This window comes from Oncorhynchus clarkii, chromosome 33, assembly GCF_045791955.1.
Source record: "Oncorhynchus clarkii lewisi isolate Uvic-CL-2024 chromosome 33, UVic_Ocla_1.0, whole genome shotgun sequence".
Classification (NCBI taxonomy): Eukaryota; Metazoa; Chordata; class Actinopteri; order Salmoniformes; family Salmonidae; genus Oncorhynchus; species Oncorhynchus clarkii.
The window spans coordinates 16,803,507-16,823,747 of NC_092179.1; the positions used below are offsets into that span (position 1 = coordinate 16,803,507).

General features: G+C 44.3%; 4 protein-coding genes and 1 pseudogene across 5 annotated transcripts in view; 1 reads left to right on the top strand and 4 right to left on the bottom strand.

The window, feature by feature from the left end:
• LOC139393279 (E3 ubiquitin-protein ligase TRIM39-like) overlaps window positions 1-20,241 on the top strand; it is a 112,591-nt pseudogene that overhangs the window by 26,193 nt on the left and 66,157 nt on the right.
• LOC139393282 (carbohydrate sulfotransferase 11) overlaps window positions 1-20,241 on the bottom strand; it is a 70,109-nt gene that overhangs the window by 3,306 nt on the left and 46,562 nt on the right. For both annotated transcript variants that reach the window (XM_071141803.1, XM_071141804.1), the window contains exon 3: window positions 1,172-1,401. In XM_071141803.1, the coding sequence (XP_070997904.1) occupies window positions 1,172-1,401 (230 nt within the window). The remainder of the gene's footprint in view (window positions 1-1,171; window positions 1,402-20,241) is intronic.
• LOC139393276 (E3 ubiquitin-protein ligase TRIM39-like) lies at window positions 8,020-10,874 on the bottom strand. Its single transcript, XM_071141795.1, has 2 exons — window positions 10,732-10,874; window positions 8,020-10,470 (listed from the first exon to the last, which is right to left on the bottom strand). Exon 2 carries the CDS (start codon window positions 10,466-10,468, stop codon window positions 8,795-8,797), a length of 1,674 nt encoding a protein of 557 aa, XP_070997896.1. The 5' UTR covers window positions 10,469-10,470; window positions 10,732-10,874; the 3' UTR covers window positions 8,020-8,794.
• On the bottom strand, window positions 11,775-14,757 carry LOC139393277 (E3 ubiquitin-protein ligase TRIM39-like). The gene is made up of 2 exons (XM_071141796.1): window positions 14,618-14,757; window positions 11,775-14,419 (listed from the first exon to the last, which is right to left on the bottom strand). The coding sequence occupies exon 2, from the start codon at window positions 14,415-14,417 to the stop codon at window positions 12,780-12,782; it is 1,638 nt and encodes a 545-aa protein (XP_070997897.1). The 5' UTR covers window positions 14,418-14,419; window positions 14,618-14,757; the 3' UTR covers window positions 11,775-12,779.
• Window positions 16,060-19,886, bottom strand: LOC139393278 (E3 ubiquitin-protein ligase TRIM39-like). The gene is made up of 2 exons (XM_071141798.1): window positions 19,778-19,886; window positions 16,060-19,579 (listed from the first exon to the last, which is right to left on the bottom strand). Exon 2 carries the CDS (start codon window positions 19,575-19,577, stop codon window positions 17,940-17,942), a length of 1,638 nt encoding a protein of 545 aa, XP_070997899.1. The 5' UTR covers window positions 19,578-19,579; window positions 19,778-19,886; the 3' UTR covers window positions 16,060-17,939.

The window sequence follows — 20,241 nt, forward strand, 5'->3', positions numbered from 1 at the left end:
GAGCTACCACTGTTTCCAATGGCTTTCATGCTTAATATGAAGGGAAAACCTCCCAGATTGCAGTTCCTAGGGCTTCCACTAGATGTCAACAGTCTTTAGAAAGAGTTTCAGGCTTGTTTTGGGAAAAATGAACTAGAATTTGTAGCTTTTCTAAGTGGCTCCCATTTTGCCTGTAGTGTTTTCATGCGCGTGGATGAGAGCGCGTTCTTTGTTGTTTATCTCCGGTAAAGACAATAACGATTCTACGTCTTAAATGTCATCGTTTATTTACGTATTAGAGTACCTGAGGTTTGATTTATAAACATTGTTTGACTTGTTTATGGAAGTTTATTGATAACGTTTGGGATTCATTTTGTATGCATTTTGAAGGAGGGTAACCGGTGGATTATTGAATGAAGCGCTCCAGCTAAACTGAGATTTTGGGGATATAAAGAATAACTTTATCGAACAAAAGGACCATTTGTGATGTAGCCGGGACCTGGATTAGTAAGAAGTTACGCTTTTTTCTGATGTATGACACTTGTATTTTCATGAATGTTAAATATTACTATTTCTGTAATTTGAATTTTGCGCTCTCGATGTTGTCGCCTGCGCCAGACAGGTTAAAGAAGGATTTCTAAGCCTTGAGACCATTGAGACATGGATTGTGTATGTGTGCCATCCAGAGGGTGAATGGGCAAGACAAAATATTTAAGTGCCTTTGAACAGAGTACGGTAGTAGATGCCAGGCGCACCGGTTTGTGTCAAGAACTGCAATGCTTCTGGGTTTTTCACGCTCAACAGTTTCCCGTGTGTATCAAGAATGGTCCACCACCTAAAGGACATCCAGCCAACTTGACACAACTGTTGGAAGCATTGGAGTCAACATGGGCCAGCATCCCTGTGGAACGCTTTCGACACCTTGTAGAGTCCATGACCCAACGAATTGAGGCTGTTCTGAGGGCAAAAGGGCTGGATGCAACTCAATATTAGGAAGGTGTTCTGTGTGTTTTGTGTTCTTTGTGTAATGTTTTGTGACAGCGTAGTCATATCAGTAGTAGTATTATAAAATTAAACAACATTATCGACTATTCAGCTTTTTACATCTTTCATCGTTTATTTATTGTTTCCCTTTCAGAAAATGTGTCTTGCATGTTCTCAAATCTTAATAGTAGTTTCCTATGCTGCTGACCTGTACTTGCCGCGTCCCGTGAGGACCATCATGACACGTTTCCAGTTGCTGCAGGCCACCTTGGGGACATAGCAGTAGATGAGCTCATGCTCCTCATCCACCACCAGGTGTTTGAGGTCACCGGGGGTCAGGACCCTGCGCTTGCGGCTGGATGCACTCTGGGCCCGACATGACTCAGCTACATGGTCTCTCCTGGCCTGGTGGAGGATGGCGGCACTGGAAAACTCAGACTGGGGGAGAGAGAGAGAGAGATTCATCTTCTGGAATACAAATGATGATCTATGGGGAGCTGACTAATACAATATGCATAGCATCTCATTTCATTTGACAGTAGCTCACTTGACCCACACATTAACATTTCAGAGTGAAGTAAGAAGGATGGGGGAAGAAGGGAGGGAATAATGGAAAGAGGAGAGGAGGAAGTGAGGGATGGATGTTCTTGATCTAAAGAGCAGGAATGTTTTCTTAGAGCTGGTGATTATTTTTGTTCTGTACCCTGAATAACCCTTTCAGGGAATTCCCTTGTTTCCCCGGGGACTCTAAATCGATCAGACCGTGCACGTGCACACACAGCACGACAGCCAGTCAGTGCCACAGCTGTATGCCATACCAGAGAGTAGAGAATAGGGCTAGGCCTTTGAGGAGGGTTGATAAAATAACTCATGTCTGGGACCACCTCCGTGCTCTCAGCACTTAACCAAACTAAAAGTCTTGTGTTAGTACTTGAACCCCTCCATTAACCATTTATCAAGTGACACGTATATACAGTATATGGCATCTGAGTAAATGTGAAGAAATTATGCTTGCACAACTAAATATAACTGTGTGACAGGTTCTGCCAGTTAAGATCAATTAGCCATTGAAGAGATCATGTGTATAGCACAGCGATGGGAAATATAATCAAACAAAAAGCTCAAAAGAGCAGATGCAGTGGGGTTATGGTAGTTACACTTCATGTCACAGTCTTTAAGTAAAGCCCATTCCCTTTAAGAGGTCATCAGAGACTGATGGTCATGGGTGACAGAAACATCAACTCTGAGATATTACTACTACTGCTGTTATGGTCCCACGGGTGAAGTCTATTTTGCATCATAATCCCTACATAGTGCACTACTTTTGACCAGGCCCTGGGCCCCAAAATAGTGCACTATAGGAAATAGGGTGCTATTTCAGACACAACCTTTGTCTCTATCTGAGTTCCTGTCCAAAACACAGGTATGGACAGGTACTGTACTGTGTGTTTACATTCTATAGTAGAGTAGTTGGAAGGCTGTGGTGGAGTTCCTTCGTATTCAGGAACCTTGGATGAAGAGTGAGCTACAGCCGTACACAGCAGAGAGACAGGACTGAACTACAGCCATACACAGCAGAGAGACAGGACTGAGCTACAGCCATACTCAGCAGAGAGACAGGACTGAGCTACAGCCATACACAGCAGAGAGACAGGACTGAACTACAGCCATACACAGCAGAGAGACAGGACTGAACTACAGCCATACTCAGCAGAGAGACAGGACTGAGCTACAGCCATACTCAGCAGAGAGACAGGACTGAGCTACAGCCATACACAGCAGAGAGACAGGACTGAACTACAGCCATACACAGCAGAGAGACAGGACTGAACTACAGCCATACACAGCAGAGAGACAGGACTGAACTACAGCCATACTCAGCAGAGAGACAGGACTGAGCTACAGCCATACTCAGCAGAGAGACAGGACTGAACTACAGCCATACACAGCAGAGAGACAGGACTGAGCTACAGCCATACACAGCAGAGAGACAGGACTGAACTACAGCCATACACAGCAGAGAGACAGGACTGAACTACAGCCATACACAGCAGAGAGACAGGACTGAGCTACAGCCATACTCAGCAGAGAGACAGGACTGAGCTACAGCCATACACAGCAGAGAGACAGGACTGAGTTATAGCCCTACACAGCAGAGAGACAGGACTGAGTTATAGCCCTACACAGCAGAGAGACAGGACTGAACTACAGCCATACACAGCAGAGAGACAGGACTGAGTTATAGCCCTACACAGCAGAGAGACAGGACTGAGTTATAGCCCTACACAGCAGAGAGACAGGACTGAACTACAGCCATACTCAGCAGAGAGACAGGACTGAACTACAGCCATACACAGCAGAGAGACAGGACTGAGTTATAGCCATACACAGCAGAGAGACAGGACTGAACTACAGCCATACTCAGCAGAGAGACAGGACTGAACTACAGCCATACTCAGCAGAGAGACAGGACTGAGTTATAGCCCTACACAGCAGAGAGACAGGACTGAGCTACAGCCGTACACAGCAGAGAGACAGGACTGAACTACAGCCATACACAGCAGATAGACAGGACTGAACTACAGCCATACACAGCAGAGAGACAGGACTGAACTACAGCCATACACAGCAGATAGACAGGACTGAACTAGTTTAACAAGGCATGCTAATCTCCCTCTGTCTTTCTACTGTATCTGTCTCTGTCATCTCTCTCCCCTCTCTCCCCCCTCTCCCCCCTCTCTCCCCTCTCTCCTCTCTCCCCCCTCTCTCCCCTCTCTCCCCTCTCCCCCCTCTCTCCCCTCTCTCCCCTCTCTCTACCATCTTCCTCTCCATCTCTCGACATGTCAACTTCACTTCTCCACAAATTAGTTTGAGAGGCCCGAGAGACTGACTCAACAAACAAGTGATGCTAGATAATGAACGAGTCGGAAGGGAAAAAAGTGACACCCTCCTCCTCCTCTTCACCATCATCTTTTTTCTCCCCCTCTTTTTCTTTGTCTTATCTCCATTGTCATGCCACATCACATCAAAGCTGACTGGGAGGGAGAGACACTGTGAATACCAGCTCCTTGTTACGTGGAATGTTCAATTTTGCTCCTCGCAGGGCTATAAAGGCCCTCGATCACACTGAGCAGAACTTCATGGAGTGAAAGGACATCTCTCCATCTCTCTCAGTGGAGAACAAGTAGTATAATTAACAGAGTGACTGAGGAGAGAGAGAGAGAATCATGGCATGTCTCCCCCATCTTCCTGTCGTTTTATCTCCTCTCCTATCTGAGGAGCGAGGGGAGCTCTTGTGTGGTGTTAATGATGGGAGGACGAGGAGATGGAGAGATGGAAAAGGATATCAGAGATGTGTCTCTCCATAGAGACAGCCTACGGTGATGGAGGTCAGAGCTCACAGGCCCTAAGTGATTCTGCCATGCTGTTCCTATGGGAGAACAGACACTATCCAAGTCTGTCTCTGAGTCTCAACCTACAGCAACACACTGTTGGAGTAACAGCGCAGGCATTCGGTCTGCGTAATGGTAAGTACATGAGCACAGCGCTCCTCTCCTGCCTGTGGTAGAAAGAGTCCTCCTAGGCATCTGGATGAGCACATCGCTCTTTGACGGTCTCTCCCTCTCTGTCGTCAAGTGGTTTCTCAAACCCTCGTATCAGATCAGATCAGATCAGATCAGATCAGCACTTCCTCTGTAACTCCAACAAATTCCTGGTCGATTGAGAGTCCGTGTGTGTGATGTCTGTCGTCTCCAACAGCATCTCTTGTTCCATTCCCTCGGGGAGCGCTGTCAATCAAAAACGCCAGCCCGTCTGATAGCGTTCATAGTTCGCAGAGTAGTACAACTGACACAAAACCCTCGAACCACATCAGTGTGTTCGTGTGTGCATGTGTACTGTGTGTGTATGCAGCAACATTTCCAGTTAAAATCAGTATATCCCTCCCTGACTCCATTAGTGAATGTGCTAATATCAAGTCAAGCATGTCACATGTCCACACATCAGACTAGCCTTCGGTGATGAGCCACGAGACTATGTTTTTGTATTCACAAAAGCGTTCTCTCCTGGAACTGCACTTTTGTCAGTGAAATGTGTGAGTAATAAGGAGCTATTAATATCTGCGTTTCCATGTTTCATTTCATAATTGACTTAACAGTCTTACTGAAGTTTGTTATGGTTATGATGTTGAAATATGCGATAGCTCCTCTTCTGCACAGCGCAGCTATAATAAATATCCCATTGCAGTTCTGCTGATGGTCGCAAACACTAACGACTAACTCTTTATAGGCACAGGTGAAGTACTGGAGGAGGGGAGGGAGAGACTAAAGGCTGGCGGCCTACATGAATACAGTTCAACTTGATTCACTCTGTTTTAGAGCAAATGTAGGATATGTGCTATGGAGGGAGGGAGGGAGGGAGGGAGGGAGGGAGGGGACTAAGAGAAAGAGAGACTGGGACAGAGGGACAAAAAATGTATTAAAAAAGTGTAAAGGAAGCTATAAGATGTGCATCATTAACCCTGGTGAGCGGACTCTCCTGAGGAGGCAGCAGGGAGAGGAGAGCCAGAGGGCAGAAGGACCAGCATCCTCCTCTCTGGACTGGACTACTGTAATAAACCTGTACTACAGTAATGACAGGGACAGGAGACAGAAAGACAGACAGGTAGAGGGAAGGAAAGAGGGAGAAGGACAGACAGAGAAAGGAGAAAGGGCAGACAGACATAATTGTGGGCGGGACATCATCTGAATTCCAGTCTGAAATGAACAGAAACCTCCAGCTGTAAATCCTGCTCCTGAACATATATTACACCATACATCTGATGAAACTCGGAAATGGCTCCAACTTTGCAATTGTTCTACCTCTTCCGTGTGTGTGTTTCCATGTAGAGCCCCATACCAAAACAGGCTCCATGTACTTCATCTTCTTCAGTCCACGGGTGCTTCAACCCACCCACGCCTTATTCTCTACTCTATACTGTATGTCACAACAATTACATTTAACAAACTTCTCCCTGAGGCATACATATAGCCTACCGTATGTACGCACCTTGCCAGTGTGTACATACAACAACAAAAAAGCACCATTCTGTACTAACTCATTTCTATTCAGACATTTGCAACAACACAAATAAATAATCAGGCTGAGTCACTTCTGGATGGAAGTGTAGGTCTACTGAATGGATCAATACATCACTGAATGAGCTGATTGACATCAAACTCCTTCAGTCAGAGTGTGTGTGTGTGTGTGTGTGTGTGTTTTCACCTATTCTCTCCTAATCCACAGATAAGAAGCCCCTTGAGACTATTACATTTAATCTCACACAATAATACAACAATCTGGTTTTGCGACATTCACCAAGGGTGAAAAGAGCAGAAAATAGAAAACTAGTTATTTTCCGACACAGCCGAGGAACTGCACAGCTGGCAAAGGCATTGTCTGAATTCCATTTTCAATTTTCTCATGCTCTTCTCCTAAATTGCATTTGAAAGCATCTAAAGCAACTGGGATAAACACTGTCAGCATGCTACAAGCTGTACATTTCCCAATGTCAAATTCTGCTGTGTCTGTGTGTGAGAGTGAGAGTGAGAGTGAGAGTGAGAGTGAGAGAGAGAGAGTTGCTCTCCGTCTCTCCACACTGGTCTACAACCAGCGATGTAGTGCAGCCGGTGTGCGGAGGAGTGACGCTCCCTCACTCACACGGAGCGGGTAAAACTTTTTCTGAAAAATGTATTGTGATCAATTGTAAATAGATTATATTTAATTACGACTAAATGGTAATGAAAAACAAGATAATTACAAACCAAATAAAGATTTATTTGATGTCTTTGTGAGATTTTGATGGTTCAGATGGTTGGCTGAAGCTGAAAAGTCATAAAAGAAAATGTCATGTGCCAAAACTCAGAGCGCACCACTAGGCAGGATTTCTGCTTTAATTGAAACAAGAACGGACAAGTGTGTTAACACCATCTGCTCTAATTCACTCACAAAACAGTCATTCAAAAAGATCTACATTCATATTCCCATGAAACTCATTGAGATCCATCAAATGGCTGACTTGGAGATGCAGTTTGGACATTTCACCGGTTAAATGACTGACAATGATGGTGGCTTATTCCTAATTATATGTTTGAGGGTATTAAAAATTGAACATTTTCTAGAGGAAATATGAGTGGGCATAGGCAGACGTTGCAATTGGATGATGCATTTTATGGCTAATCAACTGTCTACATCTGTCGGTACAAACATTGAGGAAATGATGATGTCATTTACAAAAAACTGCTCCAGCACCACTGTCTACACACATGGACCTGCATCTCAAGACTGTCTCAAAGGCAGATGTAATTTACATCCTGTGAGTAACGGCAGCCATTTTGTGCCCATGCCCCCAGAATAGAAGCACTGCAGTTGGCAGGGTAACTGCTTTGCTGGCTAACACACTCAATCTCTCTCACTGCATTTATTATCAGTCTCTGTAGTCCATTTGGGCTCAAAACAATGTCCATCACACAGACTAAATATAGGCTAGTAGAGGTCTGGGTGCTCAGACCAGTGCTGCTGCTACCGTCAATACACAGGCTTACAGACACACACAACAACACACAGTTATGTACAATACAATAGCTATATAAAGCAAGAGAACAGAACCTCTGTTTCACTGAATGACAACACCACAACCCAATCAGAACAACTTCCTGAATTCCCATCTCTGGATCTGTCCCTCCCTCCCTCCATCCCTATACGTTCCACTAGCCTGTTTCCACGGTGATTAAGATTCATTTGCAGGATTCCCAGGAAGGAATAATCCCTCACACGCCGTGTAACACAGAGGTGCTCCTGGCAGGAACGTAGGGAGAAAATGGAATCCAGTGTCTTTTTAAACTAACATGGGGCCTCATGCAAGACGAGACCAAGAACCACGGACAAGCACACACACACACACACACACACACACACACACACACACACACACACACACACACACACACACACACACACACACACACACACACACACACACACACACACACACACACACACACACACAAAAAAAAACTAGATCCGCTACATCAGGGGTCCCAACTGGAAGAATTTGGCCCAAGGGTGGTTTTATTTGCACCCCCAAAGTTTCGGAACAGAAAATGTATATACTATATACAGAGCCCTCCGTAATTATTGGGACAGTGAAGCATTTCTTCTTATTTTGTCTCTATACTCCAAAAGATTGTATTTGAACTCAAACTATTACTATATGGTTAAAGTAAAGATGTTCTGTTTTTATTTAAGGGTATTTGTGTACATACTGGTTTCACCAATTAGAAATGACAACACTTTTTATACAGGGTCCCCCCATTTTAGGGGACCAAAAGTATTGTGACAAATTCACTTGTATGTGTATTAGAGTAGTGAAAAGTTGAGTATTTGGTACCATATTCCTAGCACACAATGACAACATCAAACTTGTAACTCTACACGTGTTAGATCCATTTGCTGTTTGTTTTGGTTGCGTTTCACACTATTTAGTACCAAATATAAATCATTTTGTAAATAATGTATTGTGTCATTTTGGAGCCACTTATAAAATAATAGAATAGTTAAAAATAAAAAAAACTTTTACATTAATGTGGATGCTACCATTATGACAGATAATCCTGAATGAATTGTGAATAAGGATGAGTGAGAAAGTTAGACGCACAAAATGCTAACCTCCCATTATTGTAATAGTGAGAGGTTCGCATGTCTTGGAAGCATGATATTTGTGTGTCTGAAATATTAATTGTGATGTATGACAACAGATTATTACTATTTTAAATGCATTTATTTTACTGGCCAGTTAGATTTTCAGATTAAAACTCAGTCTGTCATTGACAGGAGAGATGATCAGAGGGGAAGAGTTTTCACCATCATCATTACTAGAGGGACTGAAGAATGGATATAGTTTCTCAGTGAAGGTGCAGCCAGTGAAAGAGTAGATATGAGACCTGGCCTCCACATCATAAAAGGAGACCTGACCCTCCTCATAATCCACAAACACCCCCACCTTCTGGGGCTTCTCTCTCAGTTGGAGCAGGACACTGGGGCTAGAAAGAGCCTTGTACTGTTCTCCATTCCTCAGCCAGACAGTCCAGTATCCATTCTTAGGGCTCAGTGTGATTTTCCCCTTCCTGTTAATGGACTCTCTGGCCACTCCTAAATCCCAGTCAGTCTTCCCCTTGACCATCACCTCAAAGTAGAATCTACCTGAGGAGAACCCCTCCTTTCCTAAGACATTTACACTATTATCAAACCTCTTTGGGGTATTAGGACGATTTGTCTGTGTGTCTCCATATCTCACGTGTTTCCCATCCTCAGACAGGATGAGATTGGGATGTGCTGTATCAGGATCCAGAGTCACAGCTATGGCATACTGCTGTATCCTCTTCAACTCAGCAACAACACACAGATCAACACATAGACTTTTCATTAAACCCATAAGAGTCTCCTCCAGCTGAGACACAGCTCTCCTCATAGTCCCCAAACACAGATCACTGTCAACACTGATCCTAGACCAGTCCTTGGTGGGTATAGGGGTGCAGAGGGATGGACAGCTCTGTAGGAGGTGGAGGTGGTCCTCGGTGTGTGAGAGTTGCTCCAGCTCAGTGCTTCTCCTCTTTAGCTCAGTGATTTCCTGCTCCAGATCTTTAATGAGCCCTTCAGCCTGCCTCTCTGCTGCTTTCCGCTTCTCCTCAATCACCTCAATGAGCTCAGTCTGGCTTCTCTCAATGGAGCGAACCAGAGCAGTGAAGACCTGTACACTGTCTGATATCTCCCTCTCTGCATCTTTCTGACTCAGATCTACTGAATGTTTGATCTCCTGAACCTTCTTCAGTCTCTCCTGGATCATCTGCTGCACTTCTGTCTCAGTCTTCCCCAGTTCAGCCTTCCTCTCTCCATACGCTTCCTCTAGAGGGACAGTGTCATGAGTCTTGTGGTCTGTCTCAGTACAGAATTGACACACACATGTCTGGTCACTCCTACAGAACAGCTCTAGAGGTCTGTCGTGCTTCTTACACATCCTGTCTTCCAGGTTCTCCACAGGGTTGATCAGCTTGTGTCTCTTCAAGGCTGGGACTCTCTGATGAGGCTCCAGGTGAGTTTCACAGTAAGAGGTCTGACACACCAGACAGGACTTCAGGGCCTTGACCTTCATCCCAGTACAGATGTCACAGGACACTTCTACAATTATGTCAGGGCATTGGTCTGGGCTGCTGGTAGCTTTCACTTCAACTGTCTGCCTGAACTGAGCAGCCATCTCAGAAATGAAAGTATTGACAAACAGATCTGGTCTCTTATCAAAGGTTTTTTTACACATTGGACACTGGCACAGGTCACTGGTATCCCAGTATCCACTGATACAGGCCTTGCAGTAGTTGTGTCCACATGGAATAGAGACCGGCTCAGTGAACACATCCAGACAGACAGAGCACAGGAACTGCTCTTCAGACAGGAGACTGCTGGAGGTGGTCATATCTAGACAGAGACCAAAGGTGAAACCATAAAACATTTAGTGGAATCAGTCAGCTCTTGATAGATTCAGCTTTAGAGTTGTCAATATTGTCTTACGTGATATTAACAAATCTTGATACATGATGTTACAACATAGATACATCTTATAACTGTAGGATAAAAAGTGTAACATACAGTAGAATCTGGACAAATAAGTCAATCTAGACGTTAAACACAGTAAAGCTTAACTTCAACTTAACTTTCCACGTCAATCTCTCTACTCACCTGTATGTTTTTGTTGGATAATATCTCTGTCCTTCCTGTTTGTGGTGTCAACGGCTAGGAGAGTCAGAGTATAGTCTGAACGTATTGCTGTTTAATAGATTTCTGAAGTGCTGGAGAGTTTGGTCTCATACACAATATACTGTGTCTCTACTTTAGTTTCAGTTCAGCAAGTTGACGCCAATAATGCTCCTCCCCACCAGATACTGCTGTGTGATTCTCTTCCTGGAACAGTTAACCCTTTACATGGCTGAAGATGGAACTGTTCATATTGATTAAAACAGTACTGAATAAACCAGGACTAAAGTCAGTACAGCTTTTACATTACTCTTCCTAGAATCACAATGTTTCAATCACTGCAGTCAACACACACACACACGCACGCACACACACCGTGTAGAGGACTGAGGGCAGTCTGTCTCTGAACATCGCTGCTCTCCACTCCCACAGCCTAGCATTCACAAGCCACGCAGGCACCAATCACACATACACACACCCGCACCAAATCACCAGCTCCCATCATCAGACAGGCAGGAGAAAACACAATACATTGTGCAGGAAGAAGTAACCTCTCTTCCTCATACTCATCTCACCTGTAACTCCCCCTCCTCTCCTCCCTCTCTCTCTGTATTATAGAACCAGGAACCACCTGACATGAACTCTGCTCTGTGGCCACACACACTATAAACCCTGACAAGGTTACTGTTTTATGGGGTAAAATTATATTTTCCACAGAGGGCAGACCAGGCGGTATGAATTTTCCATGATGCCATTTATGAGGAGCAAGACCAGACAGAGAGCTGCCTGAAACCCTCTTACAGAGAAACAGTGTAACAAGGCTCCAGGTCAGTGAAATCCCATGAGAGGGTAGAGAGAAAATATGGGAGAGAGGGAAGAAAAGAGGAGAGTGAGAGTAGAGAGGGAGGAGAGGGACAGGGTGCTCTGTTGAAAGGGAGCAATGTCTATGGCAGCAGCACAACACAGGAAGTCTCCATCCACTGTCTCTGACCAGACAACACAGGCACAGACTAGAAACTCATTGCAGGTTTTACAGGTTTTTAAAAACGTTTAATCCTACAGAGAAACATTTTTTTTAGGAACTTTCTTCTCATATTTTTAACCAACCACTCCATCGAACACACCGTTTTCACATAATATTACGTAGACACTGGTTTGGTGCTGGATAGGATGAATAGGAGGATGAAAAGTGGAAAATTGCCCTTTAACCTTTTACATGGCTGAACTCCTTCTCTCTCAGGTGCTTATTTACATCTGTTTAGAGTTTGGATTGATGGCATAGCATGGGTTTGATGTCAACAATCAGATGTCCTGTCATATTTCTCTGTCTCTCTTTCATTCCTCTTCATTCATTCCCTCACGAATTATCTTACTCTATTCACAATGAATGTGCAGACAGACATAACAGGTGACTATTTGTAAAGCATGAAAATGGATCTTTGATAATTGCGGTGACGAGACAACAAAACCCTGTAAACAGACCATTTCCATATGATATCAACATCAGACACCTCAGCTTACCTCCACTATTCCAAACTGATGTCATAGCCGTCACTATTGTAAACATCTGGGACAGCAGGACTAGTAGAAATAAAGCAAATTGTCAATATTCAACTGGATTTTAGTTTCATAAAGTCCTGAATGTGACTCCATGCACATCCCAGTTTATTATAGGTGGATCAGAGATATACAGTGCAAACAATACATGAGCTAAATAACAAACAAATTGCTTATATTATCTCACGATCAGAACTTCCCCAGAAATGTAACTCTCAGATATGAATCATACCTTGTTATGAGCCTGGAGAGATGTTTTAATATCTTACAATGCTGCTGCATACCGTAGGCTACTCCTCATGTCTAACAGACTGATATGATGCTGCATACCGTAGGCTACTCCTCATGTCTAACAGACTGATATGATGCTGTTGATAACAAACAACAACCACGTCGGTATTAATATTACAGTGAAATGTTCTCTCTGATGTAGGACCACAGATTAAATGTACATATCTTTGTAGATTTTCAAAAAGTCATTCTGTCTGATTGACAGGAGAGATGATCAGAGGGGCAGAGTTTTTACCACCATCATTAACATGGGGGCTGAAGTATGGATATAGTTTCTCAGTGAAGGTACAGCCAGTGAAAGAGTAAATATGAGACCTGGCCTCCACATCATAAAAGGAGACCTGACCTTCCTCGTAATCCACAAACACCCCCACCTTCTGGGGCTTCTCTCTCAGGGAGAGCAGGTTACTGGGGCTAGAAAGAGCCATGTATTCTCCTTTCCTCAGCCAGACAGTCCAGTATCCATTCTTAGGGCTCAGTGTGATCTTCCCCTTCCTGTTAATGGACTCTCTGGCCACTCCTAACTCCCAGTTAGTTTTCCCCTTGACCATCACCTCAAAGTATAATCTACCTGAGGACAAGCCCTCCTTTCCCAAGATACAGAGACAGGTGGAAAACCTAACTGGCTTGTCTGGGAGATGTTGTTTTGTATCTCCATGTTTCACCTGTTTCCCATCCTCAGACATGATGAGACCACGATGTGCTGTATCAGGGTCCAGAGTCACATCTACTGCATACTGCTGAATCTTCTTCAACTCAGCATCACACAACATCTTCACTTCACTCAAAATGGTCTCCTCCAGCTGAGACACTGCTCTCCTCACAGTCCCCACACACATATCACTGTGAACACTGATTCTAGACCAGTCCTTGGTGGGTGGAGGGGTGCAGAGGGATGGACAGCTCTGTAGGAGGTGGAGGTGGTCCTCAGTGTGTGAGAGCTGCTCCAGCTCAGTGCTTCTCCTCTGTAGCTCAGTGATTTCCTGCTCCAGATCTTTAATGAGCCCTTCAGCCTGCCTCTCTGCTGCTTTCCGCTTCTCCTCAATCACCTCAATGAGCTCAGTCTGGCTTCTCTCAATGGAGCGAACCAGAGCAGTGAAGACCTGCACACTGTCTGATATCTCCCTCTCTGCATCTTTCTGACTCAGATCTACTGAATGTTTGATCTCCTGAACCTTCTTCAGTCTCTCCTGGATCATCTGCTGCACTTCTGTCTCAGTCTTCCCCAGTTGAGCCTTCCTCTCTCCATACGCTTCCTCTAGAGGGACAGTGTCATGAGTCTTGTGGGCTGTCTCAGTACAGAATTGACACACACAAGTCTGGTCACTCCTACAGAACAGCTCTAGAGGTCTGTCGTGCTTCTTACACATCCTGTCTTCCAGGTTCTCCACAGGGTTGATCAGCTTGTGTCTCTTCAAGGCTGGGACTCTCTGATGAGGCTCCAGGTGAGTTTCACAGTAAGAGGTCTGACACACCAGACAGGACTTCAGGGCCTTGAGCTTCATCCCAGTGCAGATGTCACAGGACACTTCTACAATTATGTCAGGGCATTGGTCTGGGCTGCTGGTAGCTTTCACTTCAACTGTCTGCCTGAACTGAGCAGCCATCTCAGAAATGAAAGTATTGACAAACAGATCTGGTCTCTTATCAAAGTTTTTTTTACACATTGGACACTGGCACAGGTCACTGGTATCCCAGTATCCCCTGATACAGGCCTTGCAGAAGTTGTGTCCACATGGAATAGAGACTGGCTCAGTGAACACATCCAGACAGACAGAGCACAGGAACTGCTCTTCAGACAGGAGACTGCTGGAGGTGGTCATATCTAGACAGAGACCAAAGGTGAAACCATAAAGCATTTTCTAGAATTCAGTTTAGGACAACATTAACCAATCATAGATGCTGTAACAATATAGATACAAGTCCTTTAAGTATGAATAGTTGAACATACTGTAGATAAAAGGAAAATAGAAGACACACATGGTAAAGCATATATTAACTGTCCATAATGATTTCTATTCACCTGCATTCGTTTGTGGATAATGTTCTTTCTGTTTGTGGTGCCACAGATATAGGAGTTTCAGCGTCTAGCTGTTTATAAAGTTTGTTCCCTGTCCTATCCAAAATAGTCTGTATGTCTCTCTACTTCAGTTTCGCTTCAGCAAAGTCATGTTGGGAGGCTCCTCCCCAACTGATACTGCTGTGTGCTTTTCACTTCCTGGATAAGAGTTAACCCTTTACATGGCTGTTGTCTGTATCTGATTAGTTCATACCTATTATTTTAATATTGTTACCCATTAAGTCACCACAGCTTCAACTCCTGTATTCCTTCAAGAATAGCGGTCAATGTATGACACTATGAATCACTAGTCTTCATTTTCTATAAATAGGGTCAATGGAAATGAAGAGGACAACAAGCTGATGTTGCTGCCATCCAGAGAACAGAGTTTAAGCTACAGGATCTCTTGAGCACTGGCAGGAAAAGGAGAAGCTGTGAGGAGTGTATTGTAGACTGTAGACTAGGATGAAATACAGTTATCAATCCGCCTTACATAACCAGTTCAAATATGGAGAGAGATGAGGGAGAGAGAGAATGGGATATACTGTAATGTGCTCTTCCAAAATGTCTTCCATTTCCAATAACGTACCCCCTCCTAACACACACACACACACACACACACACACACACACACACACACACACCGTGTAGAGGACTTGTGGCAGTCTGTCTCTCACAGCCTGGCATTCACAGGCCACACAGGCATTCAGCTGACAGTGTACCAATCAAACACATACAACATACACACACACACACACACACACACACACCGTTGCAGGGGCATCTCTCCGTTGCAGGGGCATCGCTCCGTTGCAGGGGCACCGCTCCGTTGCAGGGGCATCGCTCACATTAGGAGACACCTGATTCTACAGCACCAGCTCACATCATCAGACAGCCAGGAGAAAACACAATACATTGTGCAGGAAGAAGTAACCTCTCTTCCTCATACTCATCTCACCTGTAACTCCCCCTCCTCTCCTCCCTCTCTCTCTGTATTATAGAACCAGGAACCACCTGACATGAACTCTGCTCTGTGGCCACACACACTATAAACCCTGACAAGGTTACTGTTTTATGGGGTAAAATCTTATTTTCCACAGAGGGCAGACCAGGCAGTATGAATTTTCCATGATGCCATTTATGAGGAGCAAGACCAGACAGAGAGCTGCCTGAAACCCTCTTACAGAGAAACAGTGTAACAAGGCTCCAGGTCAGTGAAATGAGAGGGTAGAGAGAAAATATGGGAGAGAGGGAAGAAAAGAGGAGAGTGAGAGTAGAGAGGGAGGAGAGGGACAGGGTGCTCTGTTGAAAGGGAGCAATGTCTATGGCAGCAGCACAACACAGGAAGTCTCCATCCACTGTCTCTGACCAGACAACACAGGCACAGACTAGAAACTCATTGCAGGTTTTACAGGTTTTTAAAAACGTTTAATCCTACAGAGAAACATTTTTTTTAGGAACTTTCTTCTCATATTTTTAACCAACCACTCCATCTAACACACCGTTTCACATAATATTACGTAGACACTGGTTTGGTGCTGGATAGGATGAATAGGAGGTTGAAAAGTGGCAGAATTGCCCTTTAACCCTTTACATGGCTGAACTCCTTCTCTCTCAGGTGCTTATTTACATCTGTTTAGAGTTTGGATTGATGGCATAGCATGGGTTTGATGTCAACAATCAGATGTCCTGTCATATTTCTCTGTCTCTCTTTCATTCCTCTTCATTCATTCCCTCACGTATTATCTTACTCTATTCACAATGAATGTGCAGACAGACATAACAGGTGACTATTTGTAAAGCATGAAAATGGATCTTTGATAATTGCGGTGACGAGACAACAAAACCCTGTAAACAGACCATTTCCATATGATATCAACATCAGACACCTCAGCTTACCTCCACTATTCCAAACTGATGTCAACTGCCGTCACTATTGTAAACATCTGGGACAGCAGGACTAGTAGAAATAAAGCAAATTGTCAATATTCAACTGGATTTTAGTTTCATAAAGTCCTGAATGTGACTCCATGCACATCCCAGTTTATTATAGGTGGATCAGAGATATACAGTGCAAACAATACATGAGCTAAATAACAAACAAATTGCTTATATTATCTCACGATCAGAACTTCCCCAGAAATGTAACTCTCAGATATGAATCATACCTTGTTATGAGCCTGGAGAGATGTTTTAATATCTTACAATGCTGCTGCATACCGTAGGCTACTCCTCATGTCTAACAGACTGATATGATGCTGCATACCGTAGGCTACTCCTCATGTCTAACAGACTGATATGATGCTGCATACCGTAGGCTACTCATCATGTCTAACAGACTGATATGATGCTGCATACCGTAGGCTACTCCTCATGTCTAACAGACTGATATGATGCTGCATACCGTAGGCTACTCATCATGTCTAACAGACTGATATGATGCTGCATACCGTAGGCTACTCCTCATGTCTAACAGACTGATATGATGCTGCATACCGTAGGCTACTCCTCATGTCTAACAGACTGATATGATGCTGCATACCGTAGGCTACTCATCATGTCTAACAGACTGATATGATGCTGCATACCGTAGGCTACTCCTCATGTCTAACAGACTGATATGATGCTGCATACCGTAGGCTACTCCTCATGTCTAACAGACTGATATGATGCTGCATACCGTAGGCTACTCATCATGTCTAACAGACTGATATGATGCTGCATACCGTAGGCTACTCATCATGTCTAACAGACTGATCTGATGCTGCATACCGTAGGCTACTCATCATGTCTAACAGACTGATATGATGCTGCATACCGTAGGCTACTCATCATGTCTAACAGACTGATATGATGCTGCATACCGTAGGCTACTCATCATGTCTAACAGACTGATATGATGCTGCATACCGTAGGCTACTCATCATGTCTAACAGACTGATATGATGCTGCATACCGTAGGCTACTCATCATGTCTAACAGACTGATATGATGCTGCATACCGTAGGCTACTCATCATGTCTAACAGACTGATATGATGCTGCATACCGTAGGCTACTCCTCATGTCTAACAGACTGATATGATGCTGCATACCGTAGGCTACTCCTCATGTCTAACAGACTGATATGATGCTGCATACCGTAGGCTACTCATCATGTCTAACAGACTGACATGATGCTGTTGATAACAAACAACAACCACGTCGGTATTAACATTACAGTGAAATGTTCTCTCTGATGTAGGACCACAGATTAAATGTACATATCTTTGTAGATTTTCAAAAAGTCATTCTGTCTGATTGACAGGAGAGATGATCAGAGGGGCAGAGTTTTTACCACCATCATTAACATGGGGGCTGAAGAATGGATATAGTTTCTCAGTGAAGGTGCAGCCAGTGAAAGAGTAGATATGAGACCTGGCCTCCACATCATAAAAGGAGACCTGACCCTCCTCATAATCCACAAACACCCCCACCTTCTGGGGCTTCTCTCTCAGGGAGAGCAGGTTACTGGGGCTAGAAAGAGCCATGTATTCTCCTTTCCTCAGCCAGACAGTCCAGTATCCATTCTTAGGGCTCAGTGTGATCTTCCCCTTCCTGTTAATGGACTCTCTGGCCACTCCTAACTCCCAGTTAGTTTTCCCCTTGACCATCACCTCAAAGTATAATCTACCTGAGGACAAGCCCTCCTTTCCCAAGATACAGAGACAGGTGGAAAACCTAACTGGCTTGTCTGGGAGATGTTGTTTTGTATCTCCATGTTTCACCTGTTTCCCATCCTCAGACATGATGAGACCACGATGTGCTGTATCAGGGTCCAGAGTCACATCTACTGCATACTGCTGAATCTTCTTCAACTCAGCATCACACAACATCTTCACTTCACTCAAAATGGTCTCCTCCAGCTGAGACACAGCTCTCCTCATAGTCCCCACACACATATCACTGTCAACACTGATTCTAGACCAGTCCTTAGTGGGTGGAGGGTTGCAGAGGGATGGACAGCTCTGTAGGAAGTGGAGGTGGTCCTCAGTGTGTGAGAGCTGCTCCAGCTCAGTGCTTCTCCTCTGTAGCTCAGTGATTTCCTGCTCCAGGTCTTTAATGAGCCCTTCAGCCTGCCTCTCTGCTGCTTTCTGCTTCTCTTCAATCACCTCAATGAGCTCAGTCTGGCTTCTCTCAATGGAGCGAACCAGAGCAGTGAAGACCTGTACACTGTCTGATATCTCCCTCTCTGCATCTTTCTGACTCAGATCTACTGAATGTTTGATCTCCTGAACCTTCTTCAGTCTCTCCTGGATCATCTGCTGCACTTCTGTCTCAGTCTTCCCCAGTTCAGCCTTCCTCTCTCCATACTCTTCCTCTAGAGGGACAGTGTCATGAGTCTTGTGGGCTGTCTCAGTACAGAATTGACACACACATGTCTGGTCAGTCCTACAGAACAGCTCCAGGAGTCTGTCGTGCTTCTTACACATCCTGTCTTCCAGGTTCTCCACAGGGTTGATCAGCTTGTGTCTCTTCAAGGCTGGGACTCTCTGATGAGGCTCCAGGTGAGTTTCACAGTAAGAGGTCTGACACACCAGACAGGACTTCAGGGCCTTGAGCTTCATCCCAGTACAGATGTCACAGGACACTTCTACAATTATGTCAGGGCATTGGTCTGGGCTGCTGGTAGCTTTCACTTCAACTGTCTGCCTGAACTGAGCAGCCATCTCAGAAATGAAAGTATTGACAAACAGATCTGGTCTCTTATCAAAGTTTTTTTTACACATTGGACACTGGCACAGGTCACTGGTATCCCAGTATCCCCTGATACAGGCCTTGCAGAAGTTGTGTCCACATGGAATAGAGACTGGCTCAGTGAACACATCCAGACAGACAGAGCACAGGAACTGCTCTTCAGACAGGAGACTGCTGGAGGTGGTCATATCTAGACAGAGACCAAAGGTGAAACCATAAAGCATTTTCTAGAATTCAGTTTAGGACAACATTAACCAATCATAGATGCTGTAACAATATAGATACAAGTCCTGTAAGTATGAATAGTTGAACATACTGTAGATAAAAGGAAAATAGAAGACACACATGGTAAAGCATATATTAACTGTCCATAATGATTTCTATTCACCTGCATTCGTTTGTGGATAATGTTCTTTCTGTTTGTGGTGCCACAGATATAGGAGTTTCAGCGTCTAGCTGTTTATAAAGTTTGTTCCCTGTCCTATCCAAAATAGTCTGTATGTCTCTCTACTTCAGTTTCGCTTCAGCAAAGTCATGTTGGGAGGCTCCTCCCCAACTGATACTGCTGTGTGCTTTTCACTTCCTGGATAAGAGTTAACCCTTTACATGGCTGTTGTCTGTATCTGATTAGTTCATACCTATCATTTTAATATTGTTACCCATTAAGTCACCACAGCTTCAACTCCTGTATTCCTTCAAGAATAGCGGTCAATGTATGACACTATGAATCACTAGTCTTCATTTTCTATAAAGAGGGTCAATGGAAATGAAGAGGACAACAAGCTGATGTTGCTGCCATCCAGAGAACAGAGTTTAAGCTACAGGATCTCTTGAGCACTGGCAGGAAAAGGA

Excerpts from the sequence above, each read along its gene's own strand:
- LOC139393276 (XM_071141795.1), bottom strand. The coding sequence starts at position 10,468 with ATGACCACCTCCAGCAGTCTCCTGTCTGAAGAGCAGTTCCTGTGCTCT.
- LOC139393278 (XM_071141798.1), bottom strand. The coding sequence starts at position 19,577 with ATGACCACCTCCAGCAGTCTCCTGTCTGAAGAGCAGTTCCTGTGCTCT.
- LOC139393277 (XM_071141796.1), bottom strand. The coding sequence starts at position 14,417 with ATGACCACCTCCAGCAGTCTCCTGTCTGAAGAGCAGTTCCTGTGCTCT.